Below are 24,488 nucleotides of genomic sequence, written 5' to 3' on the forward strand. Positions count from 1 at the left end.
ATAAATAAATAAATAAATAAATAAATAAATAAATAAATAAATAAATAAATGGAGACCCTCTCAAATAGAGGAGTCTGTGCTGGTGAGTGAATTGCAGATAGGTCCATTCCATTTATAGAACATCCAAACAACATGTATTCAAGAGCCAGTGTTCTCAATTTGTCTCCCCAGATGTTAATATAGGGAGGCAGTGAATTTTTTTTTTAGTTTCGGAAAGCTAATAAGGGAATTGGGTGAACCTTAATATCACATTAATATTTTCATTTTTTATAATGTCTGCATTAAATTTGTGAGAGATCAGACTAAGGGAGAACAAACTGTGACTCGAAGTAAGTTTAGAGTAAAAATCACCATATTCATCTCAGTCTAAAACAGGTAGATTGAGGGTAGGATGAAGAACACAGGGACAGCACCAAGGGTGCTGGAACGTGGCTTTTTGAGTAGATTCAGGATTAAATCGTCCTGAGATTGCCTCTGGATCCCAAAATTAGCACCATAAGATGGTGATAATAGACTCTGACCAGATGTCTCTCTTTTTTGATTTAAGCAGCTATCTCTGAAGAAAAGGTCCAGTGAGCTTACTTACTAATCACATTTCCTCTTGAAGATCTGGCAAAGCTTTCCCCATTTTCTATTATTTAAATTGCCTAAATTTTATGTGTAAGTCAATGGATATTGGAAAATATAGACCTCATAAAGATGCCAAATTAATTATTGGTGTTCAAGACCAAATACTAGTAGGGAAAATATGTTGTTCTAGAATACTAGGTTAGTATTTTTAGGGAGTTGAGTAAAAAACAGGGAGGAATACATTCTTATTTTATTATTCTGAAGCTCAGAATCTGAGCTGCTGACATAAATTGAGATCAGTACTCTTATCCCATTTTTTACTTTTTCTGTTTTGCCTGCCAAAAGTCCAGATGAGAAAAAGGTCTCAAAAATGGAAATAAGGAAACTCGTTTTATATAAGCCAGATTACTTGTTAATATGGCTATTAAAGGCCGAGAATGAGTTTTAGAATTTAGAGTTCATTATATTTATCTTCCAATCAAACCAAAATTATTGAGAATACCATATGTTTTTAGAAAACATATTTGGGCTCTTTGGGAACTCGAGGCTACTAAATCATTAACAGCTGCCAGAATGGAATAGACCAAATGTACTTGGAATTTAGTTCTTTGTAGTTGGGAAGTTTGTGGATTTCCTGGTTCAGCCCATCTGATGAGAAGAATAACTCTCAAAACATGTTAGCTGGTTGCACAGAATAAATAATATTGCCAGAGAATGTGAGATAGATGGGAGTAAACAGAAATTTACAAGACTGTGTCATCAGTTGAAGACAAATAAAGGCAATTAAAGAGGGAAATAATAGTGCCCATTGTTGACGTTACTCAGATGCAGTGGTTCTCAGCCTGGGCACTGTTGACATTTTGGGCCAGATCATTATGTGTTGTGGGGTTTGTCCTGGGTATTATACAAAGATGAGCAGCAATTCTGTCCTCCACCCCCAGATGCCACAGCACCCTCTCCCCAGTTGTGACATGCCAAATGTCCTGGTGGGGGCAGACTTGACCCTGATTGAGAACCACTGCGCCAGACTGCCCGAAGAACCCCCAAAGTCACATCCCAGTTATACGCTCAAGATAGAATGGGATGAAGGGGAAGGCTTATTGAGAACATTGGTTGTTGAACATGTTATTGGTATGAGGTTTTATTTGGGAAGCATAATAATGAAGGGTATAACTCCTTCATGTATACTTTACCGATAAAAAGTAAATCACTTTTTTTCCAGCCTAGAGTTAAACGCTGTCCAACTGCCTGGATTTGAGTCCCAGTTTTGATACTTTTTAGCTATGTGATCTTTGGCAAGTTACTTAAGCTCTCTGAGCCTGACTTTTTTTTTTTTTTTTAAGATTTTATTTATTTATTTGACAGAGAGAGGGAACACAAGCAGGGGGAGTGGGAGAGGGAGAAGCAGGCCTCCCGCAGAGCAGGGAGCCCGAAGCAGGGCTCGATCCCAGGACCCTGGGATCATGACCTGAGCTGAAGGCAGGCGCTTAACGACTGAGCCACCCAGGCGCCCCTGAGCCTGACTTTTCTTGTCTGTAAAATGGAGTTCATTACAGGTTATAAGTATAAATCTGTAAGTATACTTATACTTCTTTTTCCTTTTTTTCTTCCCTTTTTTTGATTAATCTTCCCTTAAGATTCTTCTTTTATTTTAAGTGTTATATAGATATTTGCTGTTACTATTAGTTGGGTTAACAAATCAAGAGAGCTATACCAGGCCTATGAGCTCAAAATGTTTTGAGTTCAATATAGACTGTTGTCTTTCTCACTGTGTATTCCCACAGTTAGTATAAATAAATTGCCTTCATAATTCTAGTTACTTCATCTTTTCTACCAGGCACAGGACCACTGCTAACATAAGCAGTATTTATGGTCAAAGAGAAAGGTGTCCTTACCTCTGGGCACTTACAGCTCCATGTTAGTGTTGGCAAGCAGAGCATGGGCTGGATTTCATTTCCATGCCCCCACTGGGCAAGGTGCCTCGGTGCAGTGGTCAGTGAGCATGACTGTGCAGGGTCCTGATGGGGGCATTATTCCTGCAAGGAAACCTGGCTTAGATACTCAAATCTCCTACTCCAGGGTGAATTGTGTCAACTGGATTGGGTTACTAGTAATCATGCCACTTACTGCCTTGATTTCTCTGCCCTCCCATGCTGCTCTGAAGGGTGGAGGTGGGGTGTTGAGCCCAACACTTGAAAAGCTTGGGTATGAGGGGGAATCCACAGATATGCTGTCAAACTGTTAACATGGGGATGTTTTTAAAGCCTTGAAGTTGGATGAGATCACTTAGGCATGGTGAGAGGAATAAGAAGACAAAGGGCCGAGGGCTGAGCCTCGGGGAACTCAAACTTTCAAGATCACATGAAAGTATAGGAACAAGCAAAGGAAACTGAGGAGAACTCAGACACGGAGGAGGAAAAGTGAGGGTGAGCTGTCACAGAAGGTAAAAGAGAGTGAAAACCAAAGCCTATACTTTGTGAATGAATGGCTATAGGGATACCTCGGTTGTACAAATCATGATAGTAATTCATGACCAACTGAAATGTATTGTTAACATTTCCATTTCCTTACCAACCACCCTCTTGTCTCGTAGGTTAAAGCTTCTGATGCAGATGCAGGACTCTATGGCTTTGTGGAGTATTCTCTTTATGATGGATTCCAAAGCTATGACATGTCTCCAGCATTCCAGATTGACCCACATGATGGGCGAATCTGTGTTTCTCAAGATATCGATAGGGAAAGGGATCCCGCAACCTATGATCTCTTGGTGAAAGCTAAAGATGGGGTAAGTGTTCATGTATGAAATCTCAAACATACTCAACAGTGAACCACTGTCTACATATCAGAGAGTACCATTGATTATCCATTAACCAATCTTGTCTCACAAATCACTACCTCTTTCTTTTGCAAATAACAGACATTATATATCATCTCATCCATAAATAGTTCAATAATATCTATAACAGATAATTACTTTTTAAAAACATGACTACATGGGGCACCTGGGTGGCTCAGTCAGTTAAGCATCTGCCTTCGGCTCAGGTCATGATCCTGGGGTCCCGGGGTTGAGCCCCACATCGGGCTCTCTGCTTAGCGGGGAGCCTGCTTTTCCCTCTCCCTCTGCCTGCCACTCTGCCTACTTGTGCTCTCTCTCTGTGTCTCTGTCAAATAAATAAATAAAATCTTTAAAAAAATTAAAAATAAAACATGACTACAATAAATTAACAATAATTCTTTAATAATATCTAATATCCAGTCCATTTAAAATTTTCTGGATTATCTAAAAATGTCTTTTAAAAGATGACTTATTTGACTTAAGATCCAAATGAGTTCAAAATTGATTTGATTGCAGTATCCCTTCAGTTTCAATCCATAACAGTCAGCTCCCCACTCTCCTCCCTAACCTACCTTACCTTTTCTCTGATGGTATTTGTTTTTGGAAGAAATCAAATTACTTGCCCTGTAAATGTTCCACCTTCTGAATGTGGCTGATTACATCCTTGGGATTCATTTAATGTCTTCTTTTATCATATTTCCTATGAACTGACATTCTGAGCCAGAAGCCAGATTAGTTTTGGATTCATTTAGGTGGTGCTGCGTGCTTCTTACTCTATCGCCAGACACATGCCATTATTCCATTACAGGGTGCAATGTGGTGGATGTTGAATTTTGTTATTCCTTTTGCATTTATTATCTGGAATTCTTCAAATAAGAATGTTCTCTCATCAACTATTTGATTATCCTGGAATACAATTCATAGAGGAGAGGCAGGATAATGCTTGATTAGTTCTATTTTATCTGTTTTTAGAATAACAAGTTGGTGCATTTATGTCTCCAAAGGGTGGATGATTTTTTTTTTTTTTAAAGATTTTATTTATTTATTTGACAGAGAGAGACACAGCGAGAGAGGGAACACAAGCAGGGGGAGTGGGAGAGGGAGAAGCAGGCTTCCTGCAGAGCAGGGAGCCCCATGCGGGGCTCGATCCCAGGACCTTGGGATCATTACCTGAGCCAGGACCCTGGGATCATGACTTGAGCCGAAGGCAGACGTTTAACAACTGAGCCACCCAGGTGCTCCGGGTGATTTTTTTTTTCTAGTGTGATTATAAATTCCTGGATTTTTGTATATTTGATGTATTTCATACATTGCTGACATTCTCTCTGATGTTCATACTGACTCATCTTAGGTCAGTAGAGGCACCTTCAATTTGACTTTTAAGTCTTTTTTTGGTAAACTTTTAAATTGGCATATAAAATGCATGCATCAAGGTGCACAAATTATAGTATAATTTAGTGGATTTTTGCAAAATAAACACATGCATGGAAGCAGATGAAGAAACATTACCTGAACCCTGAAAGCCTTTCTCTAGGCCTCTAGGCTTATCCCTTGCTTCCTGCCTTTCAGGTTAATCACTATTGACTTTTTTTTTAATATTTTATTTATTTATTTGATAGAGAGAGCATGTGAGAGAGTGTGTGAGCTGGGGGAGGGGCAGAGGAAGAGGGAGAAGGAGGCTTCCTACTGAGCAGGGAGCCGATGTGGGACTTGATCCCATGACTCTGGGATCATGACCTGAGCTGAAGGCAGATGCTTAACCGACTGAGCCACCCAGGAGCCCCCATCACTATTGACTTCTAACAACAAATATCAAACAATGAATCATGGAACACTACATCAAACACTAATGATGTACTGTATGGTGACTAATATAATAAAAAAACCCACAAATATCATTTGCCTGTTTTTAAACTTCAGCGAATAGATTTATACACTATGTTTTTATTGTTTCTTTTGTCCAACATTATTTCTAAGAATCATACATGCTGTTGTGTATAGCAATGGTTCGTTCATTCTCATTTGTTCATAGTATTCTTTTATGGGAAATTTGTGATAATTTTTTATCTATTCTATAATTGATGGCATACATTTTAGGCTATTACAAAAAGTGCTTCTATTAACATTCTTATACATGTAATTTGGTGAACAAATATAAGCATTTCTTTTTTTTTTTTTTTAAGATTTTATTTATAGAGCACAAGCAGGGAAGGGGAGAGGAGGGGGGGGAGGTGCATGCAGAGAGAAAGAAAATCTCTTTCTCCCTGCTGAGAGTGGAGCCTAACATAGGGCTTGATTCCATGACCCTGAGATCTTGACCTGATCCGAAATCAAGAGCCAGGTGCTTAACCGACTGAGCAACCCAGGCCCCAAGCATTTCTATTGAGTATGTATTTAGGAGTGGAATCGCTAGATCTTAAGAAAGCCAAACAACTTTTCAAATGGTTGTACCAATTTATACTCCCACCAGAAGGGTATGAGAATTTCATTTGCTCCACATCCTCCCAACAATTGGTATTTAATGTCTTTTTAATTATAGCAATTCTGGGACCTAGTCAGTGGTGTATCACATTGGGGTTTTACTTTGCATTTCCTTGATGACTAATGAACTGAGCACTGTTTCATACGCTTATTGGCTGTTTGTAGAACTGATTTTGTGAAGTGTCTGTTCAATTCTTTACCCATTTTCTATTGTATTACTGGGTTCCTTTCTTGTCAATTTGTATGAATTCTTATATTTTTGGCATTCAAGTCCTTTGTTGTATATACTTATTGTGTGTATCTTTTTCCATTCTGTGGCTTGCCTTTTTACTCCCTTAAGGATGTCTTTTGAGGAACAAAAGTTGTTGATTCTAATAAAGCTTAGTTTATTGATTTGCTTACCTTTACAGCAAATTTAGAAGTATTTGCTATCCTTCTTAGAAGTAATTGCTTACCTTAGAGACATGAGGTGTCACCTTACATTTCCTTCTGAAAACTTTTTTATTTAACCTTTCATACTCATTTTTTCAATCTAGTGGGAGGAAGGCTTGTGATTTATTTTTTTCTAATATAGATACTGAGGTAACCATTCTTTCATGCTTACACTAGAGTATCACTTTTGTCCTAAATCATGTGCTGATGTACGTGTATGTCTATTTCTGGACACCCTATTTTTGACCTATTTGTCTACTATTGTACTAGTACCATACTCTCTTAATTGTTTAAGCTCTATAATAGGTCATGATATTGTATATTCTTTTCGCTTTGTCCTTCATTTGCAAGACTGCCTTGGCTATTCCTGGCTATTCCATTTACATTTCCAAGTACATTTTAGAAACAGCTTGTTCAATTTTCGTTTCTTCTTCTTTTTTTTTTTTTTAATTTATTTGACAGAGAGAGAGAGCACAAGTAGGCAGAGAGGCAGGCAGAGGGAGAGGGAGAAGCAGGCTCTCCGCTGAGCAGGGAGCCGGACGTGGGGATCGATCCCAGGACCCTGGGATCATGACCTGAGCTGAAGGCAGATGCTTAACTGACTGAGCCACCCAGGCGCCCCTCAATTTTCATTTCGTTACAGCAAAGATAACTTACTATATACACACTATTCTGCATTTTTATTTTTTCATTTAATTTATTTTGGAGATTTTCCTTGTTTCTTTTTTATCTGCTTACTACTCCTTTGTTGGGTACAGCTAACACCTCTCTGTCTAATCCTTTTTGAAAGTAATAGGCAGATCTACCTACTTAAGTCATGAGTTGTTGGGGAAAATGAATCTAAATATATTTACTACAAGTAAGCATGTAGAAACTACCATGAAAATGAAGTCATTTATATTTGATAAAATTAGCATGATTTGATTAGATTTTATCAACCCCTGACTATGTGGTTTTAGGAATTCTTGCTTCTTTGTAAGAAAAGATGTAAGAAACAAAAATAGGAATAAACAGAAGAATTTAGGTTAATTCAAATTACATGATTATTAAAGCTCAATATATACACACACACAAATATTAATGCAAGACTTCAAAAATATATATATATTATTTAGAGAGAGTGTGTGTACGTGCACATATGCCTGAGCAAACTGGGGGGAGGGGCAGAAGGAGAGAGAGAGAGAGAATCTTAAGCAGGCTTCACGCTCAGCATGGAGCCCAACGTGGGGCTTGATTTCATGACCCTGAGATCACGACCTGAGCCGAAATCAAGAGTCAGACACTTAACTGACTGAACCACCCAGGTGCCCCCCAGAAATATATTCTTAATAGATTTTGAGACAATTGTAAAAGCCCATCCTAGAAGTGAATAACCAGTTTAAATCCAATTCTGAGTAGTTGAATATCTGCTTCTAATTAGTTGGTTTCAGATGATCTTGTAAAAGTGTATACAGAAATTATCTTAGGGGCGCCTGGGTGGCTCAGTCGTTAAGCGTCTGCCTTCGGCTCAGGTCATGATCCCGGGGTCCTGGGATGGAGCCCTGCGTCGGGCTTCCTGCTCGGCGGGAAGCCTGCTTCTCCCTCTCCCACTCCCCCTGCTTGTGTTCCCTCTCTCGCTGTGTCTCTCTGTGTCAAATAAATAAATAAAATCTTTAAAAAAAAAAAAAGAAATTATTACCGGAAATTTTTTATTCCCCCAAAGCAGTGCAATTAATTAGGATTATTGGCAGTGGAATAAAAAAATCAACCCAGATATTTAATTTAAACCTCCTTGCTTTTGTCCATTTTCATTGGGAACCTACTCTACACAAGTTGTGAAGAATGCTTCCCCTTCCCCTCAGCTTACCGGACTCTACTGCAATGTTCAAGTGCATCTTTAGCCACACCATCTCTCCTCAACTCTGCCAGACTGAACAAAAGGGATGCATTTTTTTATTTCCCAGCCAAAAGATATTTTATTTTAAAGATAATCAAGAAAGTTTATACAAACAGACTGTGGCAGCTTTTTGCTAATTTTTAAGAAATCAAAGAAGAAATGATCTCCAGGTTGATGACCGCTATGGTCTGAATGTTTATGCACCCCCCCATTCATACGTTGAAAACCTAATACCCAAAGTGATGATATTAGGAGGTGGGGCCTTTGGCAAGTGATTAGGTCATGAGGGTGGAGTCATCATGAATGGGGTTAGTGTTCTTACCAAAGAGGGCCCAGAGAGCCCCTTAGCCTTTTCTCCCAGTTGAGGGCACCAGGAGAAGTTGGCAAGCTCCCAGCCTTCACCAGAACTTGGCTGTGCTGCCACCTAATCTTGAACTTCTAGCCTCCAGAAGTGTGAGAAGTAAATCTCTGTTGCTCGTAAGCCACCCAGTCTGTGGTACTTTGTAAGAGCGGCCAGAATGGACTAAGACAATGTGTGTGAGTCATAACATTCTTCTGTTTAAAAACTCCTTGTAAGTTGTAGAAGGAAAACCCTCCAGCAAAGCACAACATATTTGTCTTGTTTGAACAGAAACAACCTCCCTGTAGGTACTTCATATTCAAGATCTCACCCTACTTTTCCGGTGATTCATCTTAAACCAGGCCCTGGCACAGACTGGAGCTGCTCTGTGCCCTGAGTGGTTTAATGTTGGTTTCATTATTATTTAGGGATGGGCAAGAAGATGGCTGCCATTGGGAAAAAAGTTTGTTATACTCAGATTCCAAGACTGGGTTGGAGCGGGGAGGGCAACGTATGCCACACCATGGCGTAGAGGTGGGTATGTGCACAATGGGAAGCACTGGGGTGGGTGAGGAGTCAGAGAGAGAGAGAGAGAGAGAGGGAAAACTGTGGGCAAGGGCCTTTATCGTGGTTTTCCAGGGAAGGAATGGGAAAGGCAGAATAGGCAGGTTTAGGATTGGCTAGTTTGAGTACTTTCAACAAGCTCTGGGGCATAGAGACTGTCTCTAGCTGTCCTGGCACTTGGCCCTGGGGTGATTAGGGCAGGTGAATGGTGGCCTAGAGTGGTGAAGCATGGGAAAGGGTGTGGTTGGGGCTTGGGGTCTAGATTGGTTGGTTTGCATTTGAAAAGCATGTTCACTGGATCCTGGGCAATCTTCCGGGATCAGCAAGGACAATTGTCAAAGCATCAGAACACAGAAAATAGAAGACATGTCTAATACACTGCCCTGGTATAGAGCCCCTCTTAGAGGAAGGCAAAGGGCTCCCCAGAGCTCTTGCTATACTTCAGGCTCTGGAAAAGAAAATCTTTGCAGCTACCTTGTTTTATTCAGCGTATTGGAAATAGCACCCAGTGATACTGAGAGAATTCACTATTCAGTTGAACTTTTGTCCCCAAATAGCATCTGAAATCATCAAAGACAGTTTCTGTCAGGGCCTGGGCTTTCAGCACTTTGTTGTCTTTGTGTCAGGCCCATGTGGTCCCAGCAAGTGTCACTCACCACTGCTAGGTCCTGTGTTGATTGTCCACATACTTTCCGTCAGGCACCACCAGTGAGTGCTCTTCCTCTTCATCTTCCTCCCTACTTTCCTCTCTGGTGTGATCATCCTCCTCATCTTCATCTCTTCCCTTTGCATCTTCTACCTCATCTCTGTCTTCTTCCAAGTTTATCTCCTTTGTGTACTCTTGAGTTTGTGAACCCATCGTATTCAAGTCTTCCATTTTTCCATCCTGTGGGAATCAAAGTAGTACAAATCATTCAGGATAAACTGGCAGTCCCTTGTTTCCAACATGCTCCCCTAAACAATAGAGAAGCTCACACTTCTTGGTCAGCATGGCATTGGTATAGGGACTTGGCTCTGTCGGAGGGCTGCTGGCTTCATCAGAACCATCTTCCTCCTTCCTGCCACGTGAGACAGAGAGCATTGGTTCAATGCTAATCATTGTCCCATCCTCTGTGACCACCTTTCTGGCCACATCCAGGGACTTCTGGGCGCTGGCGTCCCCACATTCCTGCTTGTTATCACTTTCAGGCTCTACTACTACTACTACTATTATTATTATTATTATTATTGTTATTATTATATTTTGGCCTTGCCTATGTTTTTATTCTCTGACCAGTCCCTTTAGCTATCCTGCAAGCCAGAGGCTCTTTGTGGTGTTATAGAAGTATGAGTCATCAAAGAAGTCAACTTCCAGACTCTCTTCTTCTTCCTTAACACAGACACCCCCAAAAAGCAGTGTCTGATGATTCAGACCACAGCTATCAAAATGCTAGATCTAGGAGTGAGCTATATTCCCCAAGGGATAATCTGAGTCCACACCCATTTGCCTTTTTTTTCCTTCCTCAGACTTTAGTGGAGCATATCGGAATGTAGAGTGTGTTTGTCCACCTTTGTTGACTGTTTCCAATAACCTCTGTAGATGATTATGCTCCCCTATGGAGTGACAGAAATTTCGCAGCCCAGTTTGGGTTTGGGCCCTGTTCCTCACAGGACAGCTTGCTCTACATGAATGTGTCCAGGTCCTGCCTGTCATAGTGATAGATGTGATCCCTTGTACCCTCATGGAAAACACCAAAAAGAATTAACCGTGTCTTCCAGGCTACCATCTGATACCCACTTTGACTTAAAGGGTCCCTTGTTGATTTGACTTGGTCTCCGGCCTTGGTTGCCAAATGAAGGGCCCAAAGATCTGTGTAGTGAATATGGTCAATTCCTCTTTCTCAGGATGATCAGAGAAAAACACATTCAATGTAGGTGAAGGTGGGGAATGTGCATTTCTACAATCCGAGTGTTTTTAGCATCTCGTGTCTGGAGGTGGGCTATTGGAGCTTCAGGGTCTCCTCCTTCCCCAGCTCTTGGACATTTTCTTCTCTGTCTTAGTGGCCTTTTCTCCTTCTTGTCCATCATGTGGGTCTGAAACCACACAGGGAGGCCAAAGGAGGGGGCTGCTTCTGCAACCTGCTTAGAAGTGGATCCTCCCAGGGGCAGTTCTGGTGATGCATTTTTAAAGACAAACTAGAAAATTTGTCCCCCTCCCTCCCAATCATAAACATTATAACAGTTTACTATGCACTTTGTTTGGACTTAAAATTGCCTCCAACTTTCCTCTGTTTGCCTCAGAATATACAAGACCAAGCAACATAAGTGCTTATGTGAGTGTGTATGTACATGAGTGTCTATGTATTATGCAGTATTTATTCGGTTGCCTACATGATCTTTAAACATTTCTTCTGTGATGAGCTGTGCCTTTCCACAGGGTGAAGCCTGCATCGTCATCATTATTCTGTGCAATATCTACTAGCCCCATATGTCCCTAGTCAAAAAGGTTGGTACCAATGCAGATAACCATCTAGCTTGGATCTGAAGAATAAATGAACTCAGACAAGATATTTTAGATTCAAGATGTTGGATTCTAGGCCATAATGAATTTATTTAAAACAATGAACTGCACCTTGACAGAAGACCTTTAACTTTACATAATTACCCTCATAATCTATGGTCTTCCCTCTGATACTTTCTCTTTCTAATATATACCCGGAAAGCTCTTTGGAAGAAAACTGCTAGGAACCCATTTGCTGGTGGTCACTAAGAGATTGTTATCTGTCGATAGAAAATTATTTTCTTATAAAATACCTAGATGTTCTGGCCTTCTTTGCTGCTGCTCTATTTATCCTTGCGATGACTGTCAATATTTTTTAAATGTAATCACTTCTCCTATTCTGCTGGTATTCTGAAATAATCTATTTTTGCTGCTTCAGCTGCTGCTGTGTATCTCATACATGGAAGCCATGAGAATGCTATAAAATTGCATAATGGAAACAAATAATTGGATTACACTGGAGAGCAAGTGGTTTTTCACAATGAAGTGCTATAATTTAATTATTCCGTGCTTATCTCTAATTCCTTGTTTCCTTTTCCCATTCATTTTTGCCAAATGAATCTCTCTTTACGGTATGTATTTATTAACATTGTATCTCTATTTCTGTGACATCTGAATTCGGGAGCTGAAATATGTGTCTGAGATACGCTATTTCAACTCTATCTCACCACTCCAGGCTTAGGGGAGGATTGCGTCAGGCTAGCAATATAGAAAGTAAATTGAGTTAGCCCTTCACCATTATATATATTCTTTTTTTTTTTTTTAAAGAATTTATTTATTTATTTGAGACAGAGAGAATGAGAGAGAGCAAGCACATGAGAGGGGGGAGGGTCAGAGGGGGAAGCAGGCTCCCCGCCGAGCAGGGAGCCTGATGCGAGACTCGATCCAGGGACTCCAGGATCATGACCTGAGCCGAAGGCAGTCGCCCAATCGACTGAGCCACCCAGGCGCCCCCATTATATATATTCTTGATAAAACTTGGCTGTGGAAGTTGTGCTGCACAGTTGCGTGTAATTACGCAGAGAGATCTCTAGAAGCAAACTTGCTGAGTAAAAGCTCACACTCATCTTTCCCCTGGCTTTATTGAAAAATAATTGATAAATAGAAATTATATACATCACGGTGTACAATATCATGTTTTTTTAAGAAGATTTATTTATTTGAGAGAGACAGAGAGTGCAGGGGGGAGGACAGAAGGAGGAGAGAGATAATCTTAAGTAGACTCCCCACTGAGCATGGAGCCTGATGCGGGGCTCAATCTCAGGTCAGGACCCAGAGATCACAGCCTGAGCCGGAACCAAGAGTCAGATGCTCAATGGACTGGGCCACCCAGGGGCCCCAAAGTCGTGTTTTGATATAGGTACACACTATGAAGCGTTTACCACAATCAAGATAATTAGCATATCCATCACTTCACAAAGTAAGTGGTGAGAACACTTAAGATGATCTAGTCTCAGCAAATTTCATGTAATACAGTAATATTAGCTATAATCACGCTGTACATTAGACCTCCAGAGCTTACTCATCTTGCACAACTGAAACTTAGGGTGCACACATTTGAATTTTACTAGATTATGTTATCTCACTTTCCAATATTCAGTTGCTTTTTTCCTATCATATATTTTACTGATTACCACCCCTCTCACCCCGGTTTCAGGAATAAGCTGCTGCCCAGTTGCTCCTATTTTCTAGCTGGATTGTCTGAACTATATCTCAAACTGATTGCCTACCATTTTTTAAAATACATTACCAGAATTAACCCCTAAACGTCTTAAATACCACTCTGCCTCATACTTATCACTAGAGGTTTAAGCCTCCCAGCCATCCGTTGTTATCCATATGCTCATCCCCATCCTGCTCTGTTCATCCTTTGATTTGAGTCAGTCTCCTAGCCACCCTCTCCCCCCTCCCAAACTCTTCTACCATGCCCTCTGGAACTCCTGGGCCATCACTTAGCAAACTCCCTCATAAACTCAACCTGGTCTCTGACTGCTCCTTTATGGTCTTGCCCTGATTAAAACTCCCGCCCCAGAGGATACCGATTCCTCTCCAGCCTTTCACAGAGAAGCCCCTATTCCACTAATCACAAACCGGGAGGGAGCTGTTGAGGTGGGTGCCTGCCTAATTAATTGTCCATTGCCACATCCAAATCATTTCTACCCCTTTCTCTGTCGAAAACCAATTCGCTTTTGGAAATTTATCTTGTCAGACTATACCATGGATATGCCTTCTTGCTGCTGCCATATTCTAAGCCTCCTTGTCAGTTAGGACCTCTACACCTTTCAATCTTCCTCTCCACCACCATGTTTATTGAGCCATTCAACACCCTGAGCCTCTCACTTCCTTGACTTTCTCACTTCCAAGGATCATCACCCGTAATTGCACCACCTCTGAAGTCTTGATCTCAAGCATGCTGTACTCTGATAAGCATTCTCCCTGCTGAAGAATACACACAGGACTCCATCCCAGGACCCTGAGATCAGGACCTGATCCTGGGTGACCCAGAAGGCCTGAGCCACCCAGGCGCCCCCTCTGATAAACATTCTTATCTTTCTGTCTCACTTACTGTAGCCTCTCCCTTCTAGCCTGTAATTCTTCTCCCAGATTAAGATCTCTAGTTTATGGACCCATCATTAAAGTCATTCAGTTGCAAAATCCCTTTAGTTCCCTCACTCCATAGAACTCTCCAGATAAAAACTCAGCACTGTCTAAACCCACCTCTGCCTTTTGTCCACATAACTGCTTGGGGGAGAAGTCCTGACTTTCCTGCCTACTATCCGCTCTCATTCTTTGCTTTCTTTCCTATTACCTTGTTAGAGATGTCTGTTTGCTTCAAAAGCAAATCTCTCTGATGTTTGGGGTCCCACCCCTTGCAGCCATCCTACAGGCATCACTTTTGTAAGTATTTTCTCTTTTTCCTACATCACCAATACCTGAAATTCTATTGAATATCTCCCATAAGCATACAAAGCATAGTAACAGTTTTTATCTTTAAAAAAACCTCTTTTTAAATTTCACGTACTTTTTTAGAAAACCATTTTATTTCTTTTCTTTGACTGCAAATCTGCTTAAAATAGTTGTGTCTCCTTTCCTCACTTTGCAGTCTTTCTTTGACCCGTTCTTCCCATCCAACCTTTCTAATAAAACTGCTTTTATGAACATGATTTCTGTTGTGCCACATCCCAGCATTCTTTCTTTATGTTCATTTTATTCAACTTCTCAGTGAACTTGAAATGATTCTTTGGATGCTGCGTCTCTTGACTTTAGTGACATCTGTTTTGTTCTGTTTTGTTTTCCTTAACAAGGGCGCCTGGCTGGCTCAGTCAGTTAAGCGTCTGCCTTCAGCTCAGGTCATGATCCCAGGGTCCTGGGATCGAGCCCCACATCGGGCTCCCTGCTCAGCGGGAAGCCTGCTTCTCCCTCTGCCTGCCACTTCCCCTGCTTGTGCTGTCTCTCTCTGACAAATAAGTAAATAAAGTCCTTGTTTTCCTTAACAAATTGGACCCTCATTTCCCTCCACCTTTGCTCACTGAATTATGAACTCTAGGACAAAATGCATGGACAAAGAAAACTGCAGCCCACAAAAGCTAAGAGATATGAAGAATAGATATTAATATTTTACTGTTCAAGAGCCATAGAAGGCAAGAATAGAGAGAATGGATAGTAGACAATGGCCAAAGTAGAAATAGAAATAATGGCAGAAACTTTTTCATATCTGCTGATTGCCCTAGACAACCAGCCTCCAATATCGTATTCTTTCAAGCTTGGTCCTTTCCCAAACTACTCCCAATTTTCACAGCACGCCTTGAGGGGATTGGAATTCAGGTAGATTGGTTGAGTCTCTTACTATAATTTTTTTAAAGTTTTTATTTAAATTCCAGTTAGTTAATATACAGTGTGATAATCGTTTCAGGTGTACAATACAGTGATTCAACTTTTCCATACAACACCTGGTGCTCATTACAAGTGCCCTCCTTCACCCCCATCATCTATTTCACCCACCCCCACACCCACCCACCTCCATTCTGAGGTGATTCCCATTCTCATTTTAGTTTTAATCACTTAATCTTTAAAGATGTATTTATTTATTTTAGAGCACGAGTGGGAGAGGCAGAGGGAGAGGAAGAGAGAATCTCAGGCAGACTCCCCAGTGAGCACAGACCCCCTCACTGGGCTCCCCATCCCAGGACCCATGAGATCAGGACCTGAGCGGAAACCAAGAGTCAGATGCTTAATTGACTGAGCCACCTAGACACCCCTAATCACTTCATCTTTAAAATTATAGTGACAGACTCCTCTCTCTCACTATAATTTAAACAATGAAGTGATTAAAGTTATGTCAAAACCAACCACAACTTGTTGATAGAAAGAGAAAGAATAAGAAAACCTTAAGAAATACTCATGGATGGAATTTATGGGGTGTATTACCTGTTCCAAACTTAGCAGCTTAAAATAACAAACATTTACTATCACACAATTTCTGAGGGCCAGGAATCTGGAAGCAGCTTAGCTGGGTTGTTCTGACTCAGCATGTCTCAGAGGCTGCATTATCAGGATAGTCTTGACCAGGGACACAGATTAGTTACAGAGAATTGAGAGGTGAACACTATGAGGGAAATGAAGAAAAATGAGTTAAGATTAGCTTTCTCCACACTGTGTTCTGTGGGATCCTTGTCTCCTGTTCCTTCCAAAGGGGGTTCTGTGGTCAAATAGGAATGGGGAACACCTCAGAACTCACCCCCTCTAGAAATGGGCATAGGGAAGGCTCTGGAAGTCCTGAGGCACAGGATCCATTTGACTTGTTTTTTTCAGCATTTCCCCAACTTTTTGACTAAGGGACACCTTTATTCATTTTTAAGACACATTTTTTTAAGGATTTATTTATTTGTTTTTAGAGACAGAGAGCACGCGCACTTGTGTGCACGAGCGGGAGGGGAGGGGCAGAAGGAAAGGGAGATAGAATCTTAAGCAGACTCGACGCTAAGCACAGAACCAGACACGGGGCTCGATCCCACAACCCTGAGATCACAACCTGAGCTGAAACCACTGAGTCAGATGCTCAACTGACTGCACCACCCAGGCACCCCAAGACACATCCTTTAACTGCTACCTCAAATATCTCTGACCCCTAGATTTGATCATGCCCCTTCATTAAGGACAGCAATAGTGTCCTTAATTTAAGGATATGGGAAGAAAACAGAACTTTGAATTTTATCCTTTTGAACTTCACTTTTGTGATATTTTAATATAAATAATACATTAACATAGTAAATGTAAAATAAATAAGTATGAAGGGTGTACCTGCCACATTTTTTACTGATACAAAGAATCCCCTGGTGTACAGGATAAAGTTATCCTACTTCGCATGTTAGTCAGGTTCCATGAATCTGACTCTCCAGGCTTTTCTCTAGACCCTGCCCAAACTCTCCCTGGACTTGCCCACTAGTGTGTTGACCCTTCTTACAACATGGCAGAGAATTTGTTTAAATGTTATTGCATTTTCTAGGAAATCATTTTCACCTGAAATATCAGTTTGTCTTTTTTTTTTTAAAGAGTTTCTTTGAGCGAAAATTGATTTGAATCTGGCAGTACCAAATTAGAAGTGGTTAGCAGCACTTCACCGTCAGGAGCTGGGGGGAGACTTTAGTATAGAGAAGAAGCAGAAGCAAAGCTAGGAAATTATTTGATTGGCCATAGCTTAAGTGACCAGATTCTATTCCTGTTCATCGTCTTTGTGGCTTTGTTATCTACCTATAAACTGGACTGGGTCCTGAATTCTTCTAGTTTCCTCAAATATCTGTCTATGACTCTTCAAACTAACATTTCCAGTATTTTCCCAGCCTTCTTGAGTTGGAATCACTAACAGCAAAGGCTGCCCTTACCCACATTGGAAGGGACCGTACTGGGTCCTCCTTGATTCCCAGATGGCAGCCAACCTTTAGGGCCTTGAACATTGGGTCCATATCTCCCAATTTCAAAAGGCTCCTCCAGACTTTTGAAACTGCATACCAGCTGGGGATCCCAAATCCTGTTTGTTTTTGAGCACCCATCTCAAGGATTGCTTCAGCATTGAGGTTTCTCTCCATTTAGTGTTCCTGATGTGTGCCGACATCCGAATCATGAAGATCCATGATCCTTTATCTGTAGTTCTGAAGCCCCAAAGTGCTCAGATGGAAAGTTTGTTTTGTTTTATTTTATTGTTCTTTTTTTTTCCATCTATACCAATATTACATTAGCAATCAAAAGTAATGACTTAAATATTTTGGTAAAAATTGAAGAGAGCAGAGAGATTGATGATAGTTTTGCATGAGAAGAGAATTATGCAATACAATTTTATAAGATTCCAAATGTAAAAGAAATAATGAGAGGACACATAGTACCATCATAGTTGATTAAAACAGAAACCTGGGATGGGCATTAGAATTGACCTAATTCAGTATCCCCTCAAGATGGAAAGTTTTAAAACCTCATCTGGTGAGACACCTGATTTGAACCAACGTGAGGCCATTCATGTTTTAAAAAATCTCCCTAAATGTGTCTATTCATACATTTTGCTGCAGAATATTAAGTGTTTGATTACGCAGTAACGCCCCAGACCCGACTAGGTACACGCACTCTGTTGCCTTTCTAAAACTTGAAACAGTCCAAGTCAAATCTATCTGGCCCCAGGTATTTAGGAAAAGGGGTCTGTGAAATCTTATAATTGATAGGGATTAACTATTATAAATGCTTGCATACGTATTATATCTCCCCTTCTAATAACAAGCCTGCAAGGTGAGCAGGTCCCTGCTTTACAGAAGAGGTAGCCCAGACTCAGGGACTATCTGATTTTCTCCAGTCTATGGTCCCAGATGCAGGCAGCGCAGACATTAGACCCAGATCATTGGCTCCAGATTGTTTCATGGTGCCATAAACCCAGTTGTACAGTGTTTGTCGCGTAGTCGCATAGATTGTAAGTCCCTTGTCAACAGGGACTCTGCCTTCCTTTTTTCCTCTAAGACTGAGTCCATGGTTGGCATTGCCCTTTGCATAGTGTTTAAACAAGCCTTTCATGAAAGGTAGAATTTATACCATAACAGTACTTTAAAAAGTCTAATTTAAAAAAAGTCACCAGAGGCTTTGGGGACAGATGAATCTCTGGTCCAGTTCTAGATCTGCAATTTACACTCTCATTTACCTTGGGCAAGTCACTTAGTTTCTCTGTGCTTTGGTTTTCTTATCTATAAAAATGAGAGAAACTATAAAAGTCTTAGAAAGGGGGATTAGAACAATTGAAGGAGAAAATCCACGAAATACACAACACACATTCACAAATGTTATTATGAGAAGAAAGCACCCAACTGATGAATTCAACAGATGCCAATTGAATTCCTACAACTGGAAACCTGAGAGCTATAATAATTTCCCTGCAGAAGGATTCACTCTTCTATGAGAACAAGCTTTTCACTTTGTTCATCGAACATTTTACTTGTTTTTGGTAGCATTGCCTGATTGAGGATCTTCGTGGACAGCGTAGGAATTAACATTTTTGTTTTTAAAGATCCTAAGGTGGAGTGATGCTCATTTCTTCACGTTTTCCCCACTTCTCATCCCTTCTCTTACCTGCTTTCTCATCCCCTCCTCAAACTGAGGTAACTTCTGGAATCCAAGGAGAAATACAAAAGGAAGGGGAAAGGAAAAGTCAAAGGAAAACAGAAGGGAGAAGGCAGGCAGGTTGGAGAAACAGCAGGGTCTCTGTCGGTTGCCCTGCAGTACTCTGTCTGTTGACCATCAGCCTGCAGCCCCTCTTGCTGCCCTCCACTGTGGACATGCAGGCTATCCGGGCCTGCTGCAGACACAGCCCCAGGCTGCCCTGTAAGCATGGTGTGTGTGTGTGTGTGTGTGTGTGTGTGTGTGTGTGTGAAACGACACTTCCTTGTTTTCACCGCGGTCGCCCCCAGCCCCCATTTCTCCTGTTCTCGTTGCTAACAGACCTGGCCCTGGTTCTTTATTCAACTCAGAACATGGAAAACCACTCTATTTTTGAAGCTGTATTTCCCCATTGTTTTTTAGTCCCCAATGTCTAGGGTACTTGGGACCTCAGAGCATGAGAACCATTTCCAGGTCTGTTGTTATCCCAAACAATACTCTCTGCCCTCCCTCACTCTAAGCATGTGCTTCTTACACAGGCCTCTCTTTGCCTCCTGCCAAACCTTTCTTCTCCAGAATCCTCTTTCCTCTTTGCTCAGTGCATCCCTGAACTGTAGGGGGGAGAGGGAGGGAGGGAGGGAGAACAAGAGAGAGACAGAAAGAGAGAGAGAAGTGAGTGAGAAAGCCCAGGCTGTTGTGACTTACCAAGGATTTTTGTCAAAGATGAAAGTATCCAAATGTACCAGACAGAAATGGAAAATGGTGCTTTAAAGTAGGAACACATGTTTTACTTTAGAAAAGTAAAAATTGCAGAGGATTATTTTCTTCTATTGTATTCTCTCCCCTCTCCTGATTTTTAGCTGGAGGCAACACAGAATAAACAGTATGGGATCTACTTCTCACTACTACTACTACTGCTTTATGCCCTCTATTACCTTTCTAAAACTTGAATAATTCAGAATTCCAAAACAAATCTGGCCCCAGATATTTAGGATCAGTACCTCCACTGCCACCATCCACTCCAGACTTGATGATTCCAGTAGCCTCCTAACTGGTTTCCCTCTTTCCACCCTTGCTGCCCTCCAGTTTATTATGAACGGTGTAGCTAGAGTGACAGTTAAAATCTAAGTCAATTCAAGCCTCTCTTCTGCTCAAAACCCTCCAATAGGTCCTCCTTTCAGAGGCCTATGGAACTCCGCATGACCTGCCCCTACCATCCTGACATCACTCCATTGGCTTCCTTGCTGTTCCCTGACAGGCCTGGCTGTACTCCTGCCTCAGGGCCTTTGCAGTTGCTCTTTCCTCTATCTGTTATGCTTTTCCTCCAGATTACTGAAGTCTAGCTCCCTCACATAGGTCAGTCTTTACTCTGCCTTCTAAGGAGAGTAAAGACTGACAATCTTTTCTAAATTACGTCTTCCTCCAAAATTTCCTTACCCTTCCTCTTTAGCACTTAAAAATTATCCTAGGGATAAAAGTATTTGGTGTTTGTTTGTTTGTTTGTTTTTCCTCTTTGGACAACAGGAGAACTTGCCTTGAATATCTTTGGCCTGTAGTGTGGAATTATTGCTTCATAGGAGTTTTAAGCGCTAATCTCATTCATGTTTAAGAATCAGCACTGAATGGGGTGCCTGGGTGGCTCAGTTGGTTAAGTGTCTGCCTTCGGCTCAGGTCATGATCCCAGGGTCCTCGGATTGAGCCCCACGTCGAGCCCCACATTGGGCTCTCTGCTCAGCGGGGAGCCTGCTTCTCCCTCTCCCTGCCCGCCCCCGTGTTTGTGCACTCTCTCTCTGTGCATGTCAAATAAATAAATAAAATCTTAAAAAAAAAAAAAAATCAGTGCTGAAGTACGGATACCATGCTATTACATGTGAACTCATATCTCACGGTTAAAAGTAAAATGAATATCTATCTTTTCTGTTGTTTTAAAATTCTATTCTAGGATCTTTGTCAATGATTCTGCATCTCAGGGTTCAGGAGAAATCCATTTGTAATCACTTCTCATTTATCCAACAGGGTGGACTAAGCGCGCAAGCTTTTGTTCGTGTGGAAATGGAGGATGTGAATGATAATGAACCTGTCTTTAACCCGTCAACCTACGTGATGAGCATTAGCGGCCAGACCCAGCCAGGCACCGAGATCATCAATGTTCTTGCCACTGACAGGGATTCTGGGATATACGGAACAGTGGCTTATGAGCTCATTCCGGGAGACCTGTCATCCCTTTTTACCATCGACTCCACTACAGGTGTGTGCTCTTGGAACAATTTTCCTCTGAAATCAACAGCTTCCACTTTACAGCCAGAAAATTGGCCAAAGTGATTTTTTTTATTAGCAGGGATGTTGCAGGACTCACTTCACTTGCCAGAAGGCAGCAAGGTATATTGTAAAGATCCAAGGTTTTGTGATTACATGAGACCCGGATCTGAGTTCGAGCCTTGTCTCCTACTGGTCTTACAATCTTTATTGGCCTCAGTCTCTTTACCTTAAAAGTAGCCCTATTAATTCCTGTGTTGCAAGGTTTTGAGAGGATTAGAGGCAGTAAATTATGAGAAACAGCTGGCTGATAGTATTTATTTTGCAAATGTTCATTCACTCGGTTCGTATGATCTTGCCATCTAAGGGTGATTTCCATGATTTCAGTGTATTAAGAGATAATTTAGTGCAAAGAGCATTGCGTGGACATCCAAAGTAGATCCCTTTCTTGTACTAGGTCTGGCATTCCCTAGTGTTTTGGGGTCTTAGCTTCCTTGTTTTTAAAATGATACCCAAAGCTCCTTTTACTTCTCTAATATAGCAATTGCATATCTGCCAAAGAAGTCCAGTGGATAAACTGAGTCTTTTAGAAATAATCAAAATTTAGGAGGTTATCATCCCCTTCTTATTGGTTTATTGTTAACAAAGTAATGTTTGAAATAGTTTATTACAGGAAAATCTAAAATTTCAAGTATATATTATTACATTGTAATACTTTTGAGATATTGGAGATGTTCTGGTCCCAAAATGGTGCTGCAAAAATAAACACACAATGACTTTTTTTCTTTTACATTTCTCCTTCTTTTAAAAAAATTTAATTAAATTTTACTTCATTGTAGTAAGAACACTTAACATGAGCTCTGTCGTCTTAACAAATTTTTAAGTATATAATGCAGTATTGTTGTCTGCAGGTGTAATGTACAGCCAATCTCTAGAGCTTATTCATCTTGCTTAGCTGAAACTTCATGCCCACTGAGTAGCAATTTCCATCTCTCCCTCCTAGCTAGCCTCTTGCAACCATTACTGTCTTTGATTTTATGATTTTGACTATTTCAGAGACTTCATGTAAATGGAATAATGTAGTATTTGTGATTCTGTTACTGGCTTCTTTCACTCAACACAGTATCTTCCAGGTTCATCCATACTGTTGCATTTTGCAGGATTTCCTTCTGTTTTAAGGCCAAATACTATTCCATTGTATGTATGTACCACATTTTCTTTATCCATTCATCCGTTGATGGACATTTAAGTTGTTTTTACAGCTTGGCTGTTGTGAACCTAGGAGTGAGGATATCTCTGACATTTTATTTCTTCTTTAAAGCACCTGACCTGAGCACAGGTAGAATGCATTTCTGTTGTGATGAGGATAATGTCAGGTGCTATATAGGTATTTTGTGTACATTGTCTTTATTGGATCTTCACAATACCCTCTGCAGCAACCATTTTCGCTAGCAACAAACAATGATTTACACAGCAAATCTAACCATGTTAGTTTGGCTTCTAACCCAGCCCCAGTAGATGGAGAGTCATTGCTTCTTGCTTGGAAGGTGTACTTGCATCTGATGTGTGTGACTGGCTGGGGGACTAGTTGTTTACAATGGCAGTCTTAATAAGGCAGAACTTTCCTTGCTCAAAATAATCCACTGACATGGCTCCTTTAACGTTTCAAAGATCAGAAGAAAATACTTTTTTTTTTTTTTAGGAAATTTAGTCTGCTTATCTTGGTTTTTTCAAAATCCGTCTAACCTCCTTGTCAAATTGTCAGGCCCTCTAGGACACTAGCATTGTCAAAAATATATAGGTCAGCCAGTTATCAGCACACAGGATCTAAAAGCATTTAGTAGATTGTTTTTAAAATACATCAACATGCTCATCGTCTGGTTTTCCCTGGAAGGTCTTGAAGAATGAGCTGTACTGTGTTCTGTTTTTAGAAGAGATCTCTTGGGCGCCTGGGTGGCTCAGTTGGTTAAGCGGCTGCCTTCGGCTCAGGTCATGATCCTGGAGTCCCAGGATCGAGTCCCGCATCGGGCTCCCTGCTCGGCGGGGAGTCTGCTTCTCCCTCTCCCACTCCCCGTTTGTGTTCCCTCTCTCGCTGTGTCTTTCTCTGTCAAATAAATAAATAAAATCTTTAAAAAAAAAAAGAAAAAAGAAGAGATCTCTTGCTGCTCTGCTGGCTTCCATTCCTGGCGTGGGCTATAGGACAAATGCCATTGTTAATCAAGGAGAACGCTTTATGTGGGTCATTATCGAGGGAAGTATCACGGTATTTTTTTTTTTTTTTAAGCAAAGACCAAATTCATAATGGAAGTAGCTGTGGGTTATTATTGTTGGCAGTTTTGATGCCGGTTCATTTAGGTTGAAGACATTTTTCTAACAGTGCTCAGAATTTGGTTGCGCTTAATCGCAACTCATGGGAAATTCATGAGGCCTGGTAACGCTTTACTTTAACCTTTAGAAGAGAATAAACAGCATCACAACTAGCTATGGGGAAAAGTTGCCTAGTGAACAGGCAGTCTTCAGTTGGAACAGCTGAATTCAAGTTCATCTGTTGGCTGACCGCAACTCCGAATACATTTTCTGTATCGTACGTAATAGTTAGGCTTCTAGGCCATGCCAAGAAAGCTAATTGAACTGTTGATGTTCTCGAAGAGTAGAACAAGGAGCTGTACTGGGATATGGTTTTCTTCTTCTGGATCTGCTTTTTGTCGTCATTGTTGTTGTTGCTGTGACCTATAGAAAGCTGGACTTCCTTGCTTCTGCCAAAAGGTCTGTCTTTACCGAAGCTGCCAGTGTAATTGCAGTGTCAGGAAATTGCCTCTATCAATAGGTGTTTGTAGAATGAATGAATAAGTGACATCTAGAAATAACTGAAAAGTGATTTAAATCCTTATTACAAATTCTTTTTTTTTTTTTAAAGATTTTATTTATTTATTTGAGAGAGAGAGAATGAGAGACAGAGAGCACA

General features: G+C 40.9%; 1 protein-coding gene across 1 annotated transcript in view; it reads left to right on the forward strand.

The window, feature by feature from the left end:
- The window catches only part of DCHS2 (dachsous cadherin-related 2), a 253,461-nt gene that overhangs the window by 134,971 nt on the left and 94,002 nt on the right, over positions 1-24,488 (forward strand). Inside the window, exons 3-4 of the mRNA XM_035023252.1 lie at positions 3,164-3,355; positions 21,284-21,515. Of these exons, the coding sequence (XP_034879143.1) occupies positions 3,164-3,355; positions 21,284-21,515 (424 nt within the window). The remainder of the gene's footprint in view (positions 1-3,163; positions 3,356-21,283; positions 21,516-24,488) is intronic.

Source organism: Mirounga leonina, unplaced genomic scaffold (assembly GCF_011800145.1).
Source record: "Mirounga leonina isolate KUSES-001 unplaced genomic scaffold, KU_Mleo_1.0 Mir_176, whole genome shotgun sequence".
In the NCBI taxonomy this organism is placed as follows: Eukaryota; Metazoa; Chordata; class Mammalia; order Carnivora; family Phocidae; genus Mirounga; species Mirounga leonina.